This window comes from Vanacampus margaritifer, chromosome 12, assembly GCF_051991255.1.
Source record: "Vanacampus margaritifer isolate UIUO_Vmar chromosome 12, RoL_Vmar_1.0, whole genome shotgun sequence".
Lineage (NCBI taxonomy): Eukaryota > Metazoa > Chordata > Actinopteri > Syngnathiformes > Syngnathidae > Vanacampus > Vanacampus margaritifer.
This window is the reverse complement of record NC_135443.1, coordinates 18,150,246-18,166,026: the sequence shown is the minus strand read 5'-3', so window position 1 is coordinate 18,166,026 and position 15,781 is coordinate 18,150,246. Positions and strand designations below refer to the sequence as shown.

At 39.0% G+C, this 15,781-nt stretch overlaps 1 protein-coding gene across 4 annotated transcripts in view; it reads right to left on the bottom strand.

The window, feature by feature from the left end:
* LOC144061975 (A-type potassium channel modulatory protein KCNIP2-like) overlaps positions 1–15,781 on the bottom strand; it is a 119,009-nt gene that overhangs the window by 30,233 nt on the left and 72,995 nt on the right. Inside the window, exon 1 of one of the 4 annotated variants that reach the window (XM_077582948.1) lies at positions 6,241–6,321. The exons of the other annotated variants lie outside the window; for them this stretch is intronic. Coding sequence (XP_077439074.1) covers positions 6,241–6,301 — 61 coding nt within the window. The 5' untranslated portion in view covers positions 6,302–6,321. Of the gene's footprint in view, positions 1–6,240; positions 6,322–15,781 lie in introns of those variants that run through there. 4 annotated transcript variants of the gene reach the window in all.

The window sequence follows — 15,781 nt, the reverse complement described above, 5'->3', positions numbered from 1 at the left end:
ATAGCTCCAGCAATGGACGACTATCTGGTCCACTGTCACCGCTCGACAACAAGTCAAGGTGACAGTGGACAAGATAGTCATCCATTGCTGGAGCTCTCTAATGCAAGCCGGCGAGACTTCTTTGTTCGCCGAGCCGCTCACTTAACCAATGAAAGGTAGTTTGCAATGGCGGAGTCCAACCCAAGACACGCTTAGGACCGCTCCCTCCTTTGAATAACCTTTCGACCTGGCAGTATGGACCAAAACTGCCAAAATTAAAAAAAATAAATAAATGACTTAATAAATAAATAAAAGTGAAAATAAAAGTGAAAATAAAAGTGAAAATAAAAGTGAAAATAAAAACAAATATAAAAAATATATAATAAAGAATTTAAAAAAAAACAGAACACGTTCAGTAAACAAGCTGAACAAAGAAATAACATATATATATAAATATATAATTTTTATTTATATTTATATAAAAAAAATTATTTAATTTTTCGAATTAGATTTTTTTAAAATATGGATGACATCCTCCAGTACAAATGCATTGAAATCTGCTGTTGAGATTCCTTATCTCACTTGGGATAGCTGTGATTCCGTCATTGTTTCATTGTAAATGGCATGTTTTAACGGTGGGGTCTTAAGTTTTGACCATTTCCGTTTGTAAACAAACAATTCAAAACGGACTCCTCCCATGGCTCAACACCCCCCCCCCCCACCCACACTCTCCTTGTCAACATTGCGCCTACCTTCAGCGACCCCTCATTCTGTGATTGGCTGGAGGGGTAAACATTGACTTTCCCAGAAACGTCCCATAAACATTTATGGCAAAACACAACAAAATGGCAAAGTACAGGCTGGGGGTGTTGTGGTTGATGACAAAATCACCACCACACATTAATGTAAGTAGAAGCCCAGAGGTGATGTCTGAGAAGGATTTCATGTGTATACATCTTGTGTTTATGAAGTGTTTATTTTTGAGTGAAAGATCCCACCTTTAAGGTTTCAATTACTATGAATATAATATTTTTCTTCCATCACTCTTGGTTTTATTGGATTGTTAAAAAGTTTAAAACATTTGTGTGACTCTGTACCTTGATACCGGTACAGAAACTACGATACCGCAGCAAAAACCAAAATGATTGGTAAAAGTAGTGGAATTAATAGCAAGCAAAACAACTTAATTTTTTTTGTAATTTTGTAGGGATACTAAACAGTCCATAGGTCTCAAACTCAGTCCTCGAGAGCCTCAGTTACTGGTGAGGATAGCGGCTTCTTAAGTTGTAATTTCTGATGACAATGCAGAGAATCCCTACTGAATTTTGCATGAAGGGCAGCTTTGTGCACTGCTAAGCGGACGGTTTCAACACGCACACTCAATCTATAAAATCTCCCCTAACCTCAGAAGATTGGTCGTTTTGACTGCATTGCCCTTTTTTGCATGTAAAGAAATCCTTCCAGCAAGGGCCTCAGCTGTTACGCAAATCTTTCAAATTCATATAAATGCGTTTGTATGTTTTCATTTTTTAGTTTGTGTGTGCATTCATTAGTGGATATGCAATGTTATCATCTTCATGCAGACATACGCCAGAGGAAGAGAGGCGGAAAAGCCGCAGCTCTTTTGTGCCCTTGCCATGCAAATAGTTTTCACTCACAATAGAGTTTTCATCATTTGAGCGCATTGGCTTACCTTTTTTTTTTTGAGACCTGAACCCACAACCACAAATTGTTTAAATCTCGAGTTGTATTTGTACATCAGGCCATAAAGCTTCAATAAGAATCAACAGAATCTGTCAGAGTAAACCCAAAAGCATTCTTTCTAATGATTGGTACTCAATGACTTGTCCTTGCAATACATTTACTACCTGGGAGACCTACAAATTGAAGGGTGTTGACTACCACAATATATACACAGTACACTGTACGACTGGACCTCTTCAAATACAACATGAAATGCAAAGATATGATATCGAGTGTGTGTGTGTGTTTGTCTACCATCAAAATAAAAAAAATATCTGGTTCAAATAATACAAATGTTAACTCAAATACAATGTGCAATACAGTCACTTCAAAGGTGGACAAGACGAAGCTCACCAATAGTGAAAATTGAGTAAGTTTGGTTTAAAATTTCTTGGCATTATGGGGAAATTTTTTAATGTTTTCAGCATTTAGCCTACGTTTTTACAATACGTTCAAAGAACTTTACCAATATGTTTGAACAACTTAGCTCTACGTTGTAATGACAAAGTCAAGTCAAAACAGTTTACTCCACATTGCAGCCTTCACGCTTCCGCTTTTAACCTCCACACCAAATGATAATCACTCTGGCTAATCTTTCAGAATCATCCCATAATCAGGCCTCTGATTGGAAGAGACAAAAAATGTCTAATAGTCCTACAAAGGGTGAAAAAAAACATTTCAAAACACACTCACAAACTTTTGTATAAGTTTGCTTTTGAAGGGCAATTACGAGCTAAGTCGATGGACGCATGAGTGTTTGTGTATTTGCCCTGCTAAGCAATTTACCTGCACTTATCTCTCTTCCCGTCCTATTTGCTCCCTCCTCTTTCTCACGCACACACGCACGCACGCACACACACACAATGGTGAAAATAACCTCTTAAGATGGAAAACGTATTTGCTGAGTCTGATTGTGTGCCACGAGACATCACTGGTTCTTTCATGCGCGCGCACACACTGTACATTGTGGTGGTTGCTGGGGACGACTGCTGGATGGCGACACCTTTTTCGGGGTTCCCACAGAATTGATTGGATTTAAAGGTCTGAAAAAATGTTCTTTGTTATTATTATGTGAAATTTAGAACTCTTACATGATGTAAAATATCCATGTGTTTTGTTTTTGTGTGTGCGTGTGTTTTTTTGTTTTTGTTTTACCTAGATAAATAAAGGTTGAATAAATAAAGACACATAATCACGATCTGTAATTGGCTGGTAACCAGTTCAGGGTGTAGACTCCAGCACACCCGCGACCCTTGTGAGGATAAGCGGTTCAGATAATGGATAGATGAATTTATTTATTCTTTTTTTTTTTTTTTTAAAGTGTGGGACATTGAGAAATATACATTCCTATAGCATAACATCAACTTTACCCATACACCTGTACTTAATGAAGCTCAATTGAAAACAACATTTTTTTAGGAGAATCAGGGAAGTCTCAAAAGCACCGTACGGTGTTATCGACCATTTTCTGAAGTATTCGTCCTCTTTAGGTTCATCGAGGGACGTTATGCGGGGTACACCCTAGACCTGTCGCCAGCTCATCACGGGGTACAAATAGACAACAATTCAAAATCATACTTACACCAGCATGGATAATTTAGAGTCTTCAATTAATGTGACATCTTTCTGAAATGTGGAAGGAACCCTAAATCTCCGTACTGTGAGGCAGATGACCTCCCCATTTGTTCACTGTACTGGCCACTTATAATGTATTTATTTTTTGTATTATGGCAGGGGATGCTCCAACGATGTATTGCTTTTTTAAAAAAAAAAATAATAATTATGAATACAATCTATTTTGCCCCCTTCTCTTAACTTTTCTATATGTTCAACATTAGATTTAGCATTAAACTTACTCACGCCCGGCACCATCATGAACTTCCAAGTAGATGCTACTTTCTGATTTATTTATTTATATTTATAGAAATAACAGATGGACCTTCAATTGCCCAAAAGGTATAACAACATGTAAGTAAATAACTGACTAATAATAATCATTATTAAAAGTGAGCTTGAAACTTCTTGCCAACTCAAACTCAATTCCAGCCATTAGCCTTCTAATGGGCATAAACAGGAGTAAATATAAATCTTCCAGACAAGAAAGCACCTACATACACAGTATTGTCTGCATCCTCCTTACAGTTTATCTTTTGCCTCCACTTTGTAGCTAAGGGGCAACAGCAGCTTCAGATTTGGCCGTATGGACATGACTGTGAGTGTTGCGGGTTTAATACCAAACTTGGATTGATGGTGAGATATCAATTTGCCAAAAGAGTTAGTATGGTGTTATTCAATATTCCGTGCATTCGGTGGAACCCCCAGCCCCCGCAGGTCATCCAAATTGGAAACGGACTATTTTCGGGGAAACCTGATTTTAAAATTGCACAAAAACGAGGCTAAATGATCATTATGTGAAATGTCAGCATAATGTAAGAGAATTATCTAACTCTCACTAGATCTCATCTGCATTGTTATGTTAGTGGTTCACTTCTTTTTACACCTATGTGACAGGAATGTTTAAAATAATACATAAGGATATATCTCTGTCTCTGTGTTTTAATACAGAGGGTGCTAAGTTAAAGACGTTTACAAAAATAATTAACTGTCTATATATGCTGACTGCAGTCAAGCCATCTCATGTCAGGAAAATGGGCATGCAACTAGTAGCCAGACTTCCACTATTATATTGAAAATGTTACACTAATTAAATCACCTATTTGTAATTGAGGCAGCTCAGGCAGACTCATGATTAATACATCACACAATTATTGGCAACAGACTATAATTGAAATGACTTTTCACAGGAGGACAGCATATTGAAAGTAGCGTGCGAGAGTTTTGAATATTGCCTGTGAGTGAGCTCTAATAAAGTTATCTCTTCCATTCATGAGAAAACTCATTAGTTTGAGTATTCATTGGGGACTTGGTGAACAGGAGGCCCTTTTTCTTAATGAATGGTCAAAATATGGAGAGAGAAAAAGATGCTCATTGTGTAATGGTGGTGTTTGTGTGTGTGTGTGTGTGTGTGTGTGTGTGTGTGTGTGTGTGTGTGTGTGTGTGTGTGTGTGTGTGTGTGTGTGTGCTGTTAAGTAAAAGGGAACAAGGACAGTTGGCACACCTTGGCAATTGTCCTCATCTAACATCCAGGAGAATGAAAATTCATGCAGCCCTTGCAGCCACAATATATATATGAGCAAATTTTGATTTTAAAATGATTTATTTTAGCTTTGTTTTGTCATTTTTATACTAAAGTACAAGACACACTATGATTAGTTCCAATATATTTAATGTCCATTTATCCCTTTTCTGTGCCGTTTCTCCTCAATTAGGGTTTTGTGAATGAGCTACAGCCTATCCCAGCTTACTTTAGCAAGAGGCGGGACCCGCACTGGTTTAATTCCTTTGAAAGATTTCTTTACAAAAATATTTTCTGTGGACCCACTACTCCAAACACAGTAAAAATATTAATATTGTGTTTGTGAAATATGAATTCAGCTGGAAAATCCACCCGTTTTGATCCATCTCATGAGGCGGCCATTTTGCCTCTTGCTATGGACCAAAAATGACACTTGCTTAGGGCTCAGGTAACAAGGACCGATCATGGCTCAGCTTGTGGACGTTACATGGTTAAACTCAGAAAACAGGTGAGCGGTGATTAGTTGTTACTTGAGCAACTGTGAAGACATTTTCAGTCAACAGCAAGTGGCAAAATGGCCGTGCCCTGAGATGGGTCAAAACGGGTGGGTTTCGCTGCTCAATTCATAGTCCACAACACATGATTAATCAGAGCTTAGACTTGTGGGAGCACAAAGAACATCCATCCATCCATTATCTGAAGATTTTGTCTTCACAAGGATTGTAAGGAACAATTTTGACTTGACTTCCCCTTATAGGAGTGGACACAATCAATTTGTCAAGTCCCATGTGACTTTGCGTTAACTGGAAGGGCTATTTTAGGTTCTGAGTGGCCAAAACAAGTTCTCTAAGGTCATGCTCAGATGTCAGAGAAGGCCATCAAATACCTGTGGGATGAACTAAGAATAACAGACCTCTGACGTCACCAATGTTCTGGATAAACAGACACATGCAAATGAAAAAAACAAACAAACAAACTTATACATCTTGGTAAATATTCCCATACAGCTCTTTTTGTTAGCTGGCTTGAGCTATTCTTTCTCCGGCATTGGTACCACTGAAAGCGAATGGGCTGACAAGAGCGCCTTCAAACAGCACTCAGGCCCACTTTCTGTTCATAGTGTTATCGATTAAAGGGTAAGAGCACGCACCCCTGTGCCAGAGGGAGGCCTCGCACGAGGCTCACGTTACAGGGGGGATAGGTGGGGATGGAGAGAAAGGATGGCGCACGTCCCGCGGTTGCGCCGGTAACCCAAAACCCTCAGACGAAGAACGGCAGCCCGCCCGGGGACCACAGAGACAAGACGGGGGACGCTGCAATTCAAAGCTCATGTACACATCAAAAACTGCATGTATGGTAATAAAAGTTGGAAAAGGTGTTACCTTCCCCGCCGACAGGCTCAAACATCCCAAACTGCTCCAGAACTTTGATGAAGAGACCCATGACCACCAGCACAGCGATCACCTCCAAGCCATCCAGAGTCAACATCTTGGTGGAGCGCTGTGGCTCATCGCACAACGCTGCACTGACGCACCCAGGCCCACTTCGGCCAGAAACACAACACCTGCCCGACGACGCCCACAAGACGGCGGTCCTCTTCGAGCCTAACTTTCTCACTTCTTTAAAACAACTCACAATCCTTGCATTTGTATCGCCAAAGTGTCCAAACGACAAGTTGACAGCCAAGTGGAAGTGAGCGACAAGTTGAAGTTCCTTTTGGTCCTGCCGACTGATGTTGGGATGGAAGAATGAGCTGCGCTCATCGTTCCTTTGGCAGCGCTCGTCAGGAAGCCAGTGATGTGCGGGGGAAGGAGGGGGGTGGTCGAGGGGGTGAGCGAGAGGCGGTGGATAAGGAGAAGTGGAGAGGATGAGCAGGAGATGAATAGAAAATGAGGAGAGGTCTAAACACCAACATACCGGATATAGTTTGGGAAAACAAAGTTGTGCATTACCCATTTTTCTACTTTGATTTACTTACTACTTACAATCTACTATTCAGGAATTCAATTATTTACTTTTTTGTCTTTGGAACCTATCTCCAGCTATTTAATGAAAAATTTGCCTATTTGTTGTTTGTTTTTTTGTGCTCTTTTTGAAATTCCTCAAGAAGCTACTAGATACTGCCAAAGCCCCGTCTAAATAGGAAAGTTGTAGGGTCAAAAGGAAATATGTTGAAGGGACACAACTGGAGGTTAGTTTGTTTTTTTGCCAGTGGGTTATAGTTAGCCCCAAGGATGCCGTGAATTGCCAATGGGTCTGCTCTAAAAAGTATTAAAGGAGAAATATTTATTTATTTATTTAAACTGAACATGGTACACATTTTTCTGTATCATATTTTGTTTTTAAAATAAATAAATAATATTCTTAAAAGTTACACAAGGGTGTAAATAAATTTGAGTTGTGTTAAAGTTAACTACTGCTAAATCTAAGCACAATAAAACACAGCCTCTAAACTTTAATTTTGTGGCACACATTATTGTTCAACATCAACTATATACTGTACTGTAGTTACTATAACATAAAATCAACTACATTAAGAAAATAAAATATTACGTGCAGCATACAATAATGACCACAAGTGACAACCATATGGCAGTCGCCGGCTAACAGTCTACAATCATCTTTCCTCAGTGCTCCTTTTTCCCAACAGATGGACACAAATGCACAACACGAGTGACAGTCACACTGTATTTTCCATCCATCCACCCCTTTCTTTAGCATTCATCCTCATTTATGTCATGAGGATGGTACGGTAGCCTACACCAGCTGCCTTAGTAGCAGGGTGCACTGCAGACTGGCCACCATGCCAATTGCAGGGCACATATAGACATTCATGTTTACATTCACACTTATGGATCATTTAGAGCAGGGGTGTACAATTTTTTTTCATTTGAGGGCCACATACAGAAAATGGAAGGATGCAAGGTTTGAATTTATTTATTAAGCACGCTGAACGCAATAAAGCACGCAGTTACATATTTAAGATTCCTAATTCTATACAGTGGTACCTCGGAGTTTGAACACAATTTGTTCCTGTGAAGTGTTCAAAGTCCGAATTGTTCAACCTCCGAAAACATTTTTTCCCATAGGAAATAATGTAAATTCAATTAATCCGTTCCCAAGCTCTAACACGTACGGAGCACCTCCGGGAGTATTCACCCTCTCTGACTGGAAATGAGCAGCGCTCCGTCTCCACTGCCGCAACGTGAGCATTCGGCATCGCTCGGCTTCACTCGGCTACTCAAGGTACGTTCGGCTTTGCTTGGGTGTTCAAACTCCGAGAATCTTCTAGACATTTTTTACTCAGATTTTTTGGTCGAAGCCGATTTGTACGAGTTCCGAGACGTTCAAACTTCGAGGTTCCACTGTTTATATATAGATTAAAAAAAACTGCTACAAGAGAGGTTTCTGAGAAATAATAAAGAATTTAAGATTTTGGGGTGGCCTCAGCTCTGCAATCCACTAGACTAGATCCACCACTGCATTGAACAGCAACCAAATCCCATCTCCACATTCAGAAACAGTATTGAGCTGACCATTTTTCAAACAGTTGCTTGAGGTTCATTAATATTCATAAATCGGACCTTGACAAAGTGGAAGAAAACATGTTATGCTGCTGAAATTGAATATTTATTCACCACAGTGTGTTAAAGACACATTGTGTTATTTTAGTCATAAATAGTTTATTTGTATCTTTGCACATCTAGAAAAGCTCTACAAAATATGGTATAAAGCAATTTATTATTAGTAGTGGCACCATTTTTTTTACACCCTCCTTTCTCACTCTGCCCGCTTCCAGCCCCCTTTTTATTTATTTTATTTTTTAAACTAGCCTAGTGGCCCATGTCAAATGTCATTTCTAGCATATGCCATGGGCCACTGAGTACTGTATGGCGGGCCACAATTGGCCCCCAGGCCGCAGTTTGGACACTTGATTTAGAATCTTCTCACTATCGCTTAAATGTATGTTTTAACTACTACTACTAGTACTACTACGACTACTACTACTACTCCTACCGCTGCTACTACAGAAGAACCAACAAAAAGCAATAAGCTTTATATTATAATGACATACCACATACCTTACATTGTATTCTCCCACATTTTACTTTTACTGCTAGTTTATTTGGCATTCACTCATTTAGGGTGTTGAAATATTACTATTAAGATTGGTCATTTCTCAACATTGACTTGATCAAGAATGAATCAATTAATTGCCCACGCATTGATCTTCTGTAGTGCTTGTCCACATTAGGGTCGTGGGTGAGCTGGAGCCTATCCCAGCAGACCTAAGGTGAGAGGTGAGGTACACCCAGGACTGGTCACCAGTCAATTGCAGGTGGTCACATATAGAAAAACAACCATTTACACTCACAATCGCACCTATGGACATTTGAGTGTACAATTAAACAAATTGGGATTTTTTATTGTTATTATTTTTGATTGTGGGAGGAAGCAAACATACAACACAGAGGAGTCGAACCCTAAAGTATAACTTCAGCTCACTCAGAATGCCCCTAAGTGTTGCACATTTCAGTTAACTTACTCTTCCTCATCGTGCACTTTTGTGTGGTGGATTTAGCAGCAGCAGAAATTTGGAACAATCAATAGCGTCGGAGGAAGTGAAGCAATTTGTGTATCCTTTGTACATAACAGACTTTTGGAGATCATTTCAGAGCCACGAGGCCATCTTTTATTTTTGTTTTGATTTTGAAGGACTTCATCAAGTAAAGAAGTCATCGTATCTTTAGTCAAAAATTGTAAATCTAAAAGAGACAAAAATGAATGTACTGTATAATACTTTTTAGTATTGATAGTATATTGTGAGATTTTGTACACTTTATGAAATAAGTGGAGAAAGAGGTGGGAAATAACGAAATGAATAAAGGACACATCTGCAGGTCCAATTTTTTCCACCGTGCCAGCTGGAATGAGGTGAAAAATCCAGAGGGATAGAAAAGCTGCCAGCGGCTAGTAAGAATAGTTTTTTTTCCCCACCTCACTTTTATGCCCCATTTCTGTCTTTCTTCTCATTACTCTGTCCTTCAACAAGCAGCCCGCTCTTTTTGACCTTGCACCGCCAACTCCCAAAATGTCAGCTCTTCAAGAAATGAGTGTGCAAATTTTTTATTTTTAAGTCCAGCTAAGTTTCCACATTGTTTCTCCCCCCATGTCTATTGTGAGTGCCTGGTTCAATATGTCGGTGTTTACATCAGTGACGCGTGCAATCGGAGCTCGGTTTCTGTGCAGCCAGGATGCATTAGTGCGGCAAGAGTAAAGAGAAATGGCTCACGTTTGCTTGTGTTTGTTTGCCTTACCGCCACGTGCAAGAGCGACAACGTCACTTAGGATGAGCTTTTCTGTCAGCTTGTGTGTTTGTGTCTGTGTGTGTGATTAGGGTCACCCGTATTGTCCTCTGTGGTGTTGTTGCTGACAGACTTATCTGTAATGAAGCATGCTGCTCAATAGACCACTTGAAATGGAGCAACCACGCTGTCAACAAAGAAGGGGAAAAAAGTCAGCGTAAAGAAGCATGGACACCGAGTGGGAAAATAGGAAGATTTTGAAAGAATGAATTGGATTTCATTTTGCTAAAATGTCATTTAGTACATGTACTGCACGGGTTAATATACGTTTAATGATGGTGACAGCTTGGACTCATCCTAAATATAATTGCTCTCTACGGGAAATTTGTCAACCAGCTGCCTTTAGATCTCAAATAGAGGATTTGTTTGTTAGGACTAAAAAGGGATGTGCTGTATTGCATTCTTTCCACACAATTTAAAACAGTTCCCAGGTGTCTTCATAACATGTTTGTGACATGCTTTCAGGAAAATATTGTTTCATGTCTTGCTGAAATCAGGTTGTTTTAGGAGCTACCGTCCCCATCTCAAGCATGTGAACCTGCATCAAATACTGCTGAATTGCACAATACAAATACCTGCAACCCATCGTGGGCAGAGTGCAGACTTGGAAAATGTCATATTGGGCAGGCTACACAAACAACCTACATTAGACATGCTTACTTTTCTCCATCAATAGTTAAACTATACACAAACATATTACACCCATTTTGATGGTCCTTTGTGTTACTCCGTTTTTTTGTAGCGCTCCGAGTATGTGATGAAAAGAAACCAGTGCAGAGCGTGGGCATTTTGAAGCACGTACACTACGGTGCCTAGTGATGGGAAAATGAAGCATCATGAAGCTTCATGAAGCACTTGCAATATTTTTTTCACTCCTCTAGATGGTGCTCTTGGTTTAAATATAAAGGCTAGTGCAATGGAACGTGATTAAGTTTCCATTGCATCTTTAAACCATTAGTGCCATCTAGAAGAGTCCAAAAATATGCGTGCTTCATGAAGCTTCATTTGTTTCATTTTCATTTCATTTTCATTTCATTTTCATTTCATTTTCATTTCATTTTCATTTCATTTTCATTTCATTTTCTTTAATTTCTAACGGTGCCTCCAAGAGACCACTCTGTGCAAGTTCTTCTCCTTTGGACATCCGTAACAGAAAGATTGCGGCGAAACATGGCAGACTCCTTGTAAGGTGCAGTGCAACCTATGTAATATAATTAGCAATTACTAGACAATATTAGGGGTGTGAATTGCCTAGTACCTTGCGATTTGATCTGTATCACGATTCATAGGTCACGGTTCGATTCGATACCGATTAATCCCGATACAAATCTGTAAGTCAATTATTGCAAATTTTTAACTGAAATTTAGAAAATACTAATCAGTAAACTCGTACATGTACACTGTAAGATTTGTATGAAAAAACAGGTTGCAATCTGTTTCATGTTTGAACAGCATTGAAATCAAATTTTAAGGCTTAATGTTAGATTAATATAACATTCTGCCATGCTTAAAGTGGGAACCCTAACCCTAATTAAGACATTTTGTTGCATATTTCCATATAAAAATTATATTTAAAAATCGATTCAGCTGCATATTGAATCGATACGAGAATTGTGCGCTCGATTTTTTTTACACCCCTACTAGGCATAGGATTATATTTTTAAAAAATTATATTGATGAGACAGAGCATATATTTTTTTGCAATTTCTCAAAATGAATAGTACGTTTTTTAACTGAATTATTTCACCACTAGATGGCACTAAATTCTGTCTTTAAAGCACTACGAATAATACATAATCAATGTACTGTTTTTTTTGTTTTTTTAATTAGTAAGTCATTTCAAGGATAATTTGGTAATAAGTTAATGAAAGCAACAAAAAATGAATAAATTGAGGAGACACTTAAGAGCCAAAACAGCAACTTATTTTTTTCGAAAGTCGAGCTAGAAAAAGAGCCCAAATTTTCATAAAAACTAACAATACTGCTAGTGAACACTACTGCAATTCTGGGCTCTGCTTTCCTTTTGGCTTTGAAATGATTGACAGCGGGTCTTTTGCTCTTAAACTTCGGCCAGACTAACTGCCAAGTCATTGGTTGGGAAACTGTGTGGGTGATTATTACCGGTAAGTTAATTAGCCCCACTATTTTAGAAATAAGCAGACCACGAATAAATGTGAGTGTTTGTTTAATAATGTGATACTTGATGGGTGAGCAGGTACAGCAGCGACCCAACTATTTGTACACAAAGAAAAAGTCAAATTTTAATAATGTTCTTTTTGAACTGAGGCCTCCACCAGTTAAACGTTTTATGATGGTGAGTTTAGAAAACATGATTGATTTTAGGAACAAACATTTATCTTAAGGTCTCAAATGTGTCCGTTTTCAGAACTAAAGCATATTTGATTCAGCACGCTCATCCTCTCTGGTGATAAAGAACAAACAACACAGGCTGCACCGTCTATTTGCACTGATCATAATGTTTCACTTTATCTGCTAATGAGATGATGTGACCATTGCGGATCTACATTATATGCACCAAAATGTATTCACTCCAGAGATGACAATCCTTAGTCACCACGCCTAATGTCTCCCGATGCTGATGAGTCATTGGAGGGCTCGCATGAACGTGCAGAATTTCCTTCAAATCAATGAGCCAGATGTCTGGCCAAAAACGTCCTCCTCTTCCTCCTCCTCTTCAGCGTTGCTGCCACGCTGAGAGCCCAGCCACACAGACAATCAATACAGATGTAAAATAGAACACGTTGGAGAAGACGTGGAGCAGAAAAAATAAAGCTAGTCACTTTTAAAAACATATATCAAGTAAATAGAGCAATGCTAGGAAAATCGACTGGACAAAATATAGGAGAACAATCCTAATATGTGTCACTGTCGGAAGTAATCTACACCCACACCATCGCTTGGGGTCGAATAACCATGATCAAATCTGTCTTCATATAAAAAATAAAATGTGTATTATATATACTGTATCTGTATCTGCTTTCCGAGTTTGGTCACACGGTACTCCGGCTTGCCCCCACATTCCAATACAGACAACAGACTGAATTTAAGATCAATCAAGATAACATCAAATTACTAGTCCAACAATTTGAATGACACTGCATCATTAAACAGGCTGACCGAGCCCTACACCTTTACACACACACACGACTGAAAAACAACCAGGGCCTGGCTGTGGATAAGACAGACACCCCCAGACAAATAAGGCAGCTAGAGACAGTGTCATACGCAGGTTTTGAAATAAACAATGTTTTATTCATACCCTGAATCAGACAGGGAAACTATTTTTTTTTTCATTCTGGAGCGTGAGCCAGCAGGTGCTGCATTGGAGGGAGAGAAGAAAGAGAATGGTAAATGAGGCCGAAGAGAAGAAACTCGGGGCCAGCGTAATGTAGAGAGGAAAGAGAATTACAAAATAACACAGGGAGGAGGGCTGCACACAGGGGAGTGGGAGTACAGTTCACAAATACATTATCTCACAACGCTCTACACTGCGGATCGTCCACAACTGAAGTGCAACCTCGTCCAGGATCCACTAGAGGTCAGCATTCATGCACAGATAGTTCAAAGTGTCACTGTGCTAACGTTTCTTGAGGTGATGATAATAAAGTTTGAGCTTGTGACATTGAAAAATTCTTGACAAATCCCCTAAAGGGATAAAGGTGTGCATCAGATTTTTGACTTGGTGCCAAGTCTGTGGCACCATCCTATCATGGCCACGTTCTCATCTGTGAGAATAATTTAAAGTAGGTGCTGGCACATCGCCTGGTGCCCCCACACTTGGACACACGAGGGAGCGACTCCAGAGTTATATACAAATCTGATTCCATAGAGTAACACGTTCAGTATGTTTATATATACAGTATATATATATATATATATATATATATATATATATATGACAATGGTCCAGGAGAAGTATTTGCTTTAGAAATAGAAAACAAATCAATTAAGGTGTCCGACTAATTTCAATAACTCCCCGTTAAAGAAAGTGTCTCTTCCTCCTCGAGCCAAAACATCTGATTAGCGACTCGTTAACATGGAGCTCTTAAACATGATTGTGGAATAGTCGACTAGTCAGCACAACCCGTAATAGGCTTAATAATAAGGTGCCATTTATAAAGGTAAAGTTAAAGCTTTTTCTAAATCATGCCCACTTCACTAATGCCCAGATGAGCATGAAAAAGCCCTGACTGTTTTACTCTGACTGCACCTATCAGCTTTTATCTTCCCTTTAGAGTAGAGTGTGCGGACCCTCACACTCCACAGTTTTTGGTGGGATTGGAGGGGCGGAGCTTTTCTTACCTCATTTGAAGTCATGTCTTTGTTTATCATGATTGAGTGTGACACAGGTGCTGCAGTTACGCTTTGGGCCAGAGGTGGCAATTGCGAGTAAAAAAAAAAAAGACAAACTGCACAAAGATCCTTTAATAATAAGCTTCACAAACACTAAATACAAATATCAAGACATCTAGAAACTGTCTTTTTTAAGACTGTGAAATGATGATGGGGTGTTTTATTATGGAGTGGGTTTGATTCTGGAATAATTAATTCACTTTTTTTTTCTTCCTGTGGCGAAAATGTACACCCACATCCACATCCTGAAATTGATTTTTTTAATTTTTAATTTTTCTTGAGAGCTCAGTATTGTTCATTCGGTAATTTTACCGATTCAACATGTCATCATCACTGCTTTCTTTTTTATTTATTTTTACCGATTCGACATGTCATCATCATTGCTCTCTTTTTTATTTTATTTTTTATTTTATTTATTTTGTATGTGCGTGACTATGTGCATGTGCGTGTTTATGTGTGTGTGCATGTGTGCGTGCGTGTGAGTGTGTACTCATTAGTCCACCTAAAACTTAATAAAAATCCCATACCGTTCACCTAAACCGAATACTTCAGAATCCAGCTAGAGTCGTGAGGTTGTCAGGAGACCCACATCCTGAAATAGATTTTTTTTTTTACGTTTAAGGTTCCACATTATTTCCAAGAAATCCACAAATGAAAAAAGTAAAGAAAAAAAATGCCCTTAAGAAAATTGTCATAGCTGACCTTTACCAAAAAGGTCTAATTTCCCAATTGTGCATACGGTACATGCACATGCAAGTAATTGAGCTTACACTGGACCGACGACTTCTCTACGTTTGACCGTCTGTGTTGAGAAGCAAAACAAATACACTTAGCCTGAACAATGCGGATTCAGCTACTTATTAAAAAAGCCCAAAATGATCTATCAGACTGACAAGGACGAATCTAGTGTATTAAAACTGTTTACAGAGGCTTCCAATTACCCATTCACAGACACATTCATTAACCAGTGGGTGGCTGCTGCCATGAAAAGTGCTGCCAGGCCCAGTGGGAGCAAATTAAGGTTCAGAATATTGCCCAAGGACACTTCAACAGTGGACAGTCAGAGCGGGGATTTGAACTACCACTAGAAACAAACAAACAACCTTAGATTCATGCTAATGCTAATTAACATGTATGATGCTGTGCTTTAACAGTTTAAGCAGCAGACAACATAAACAGTGCA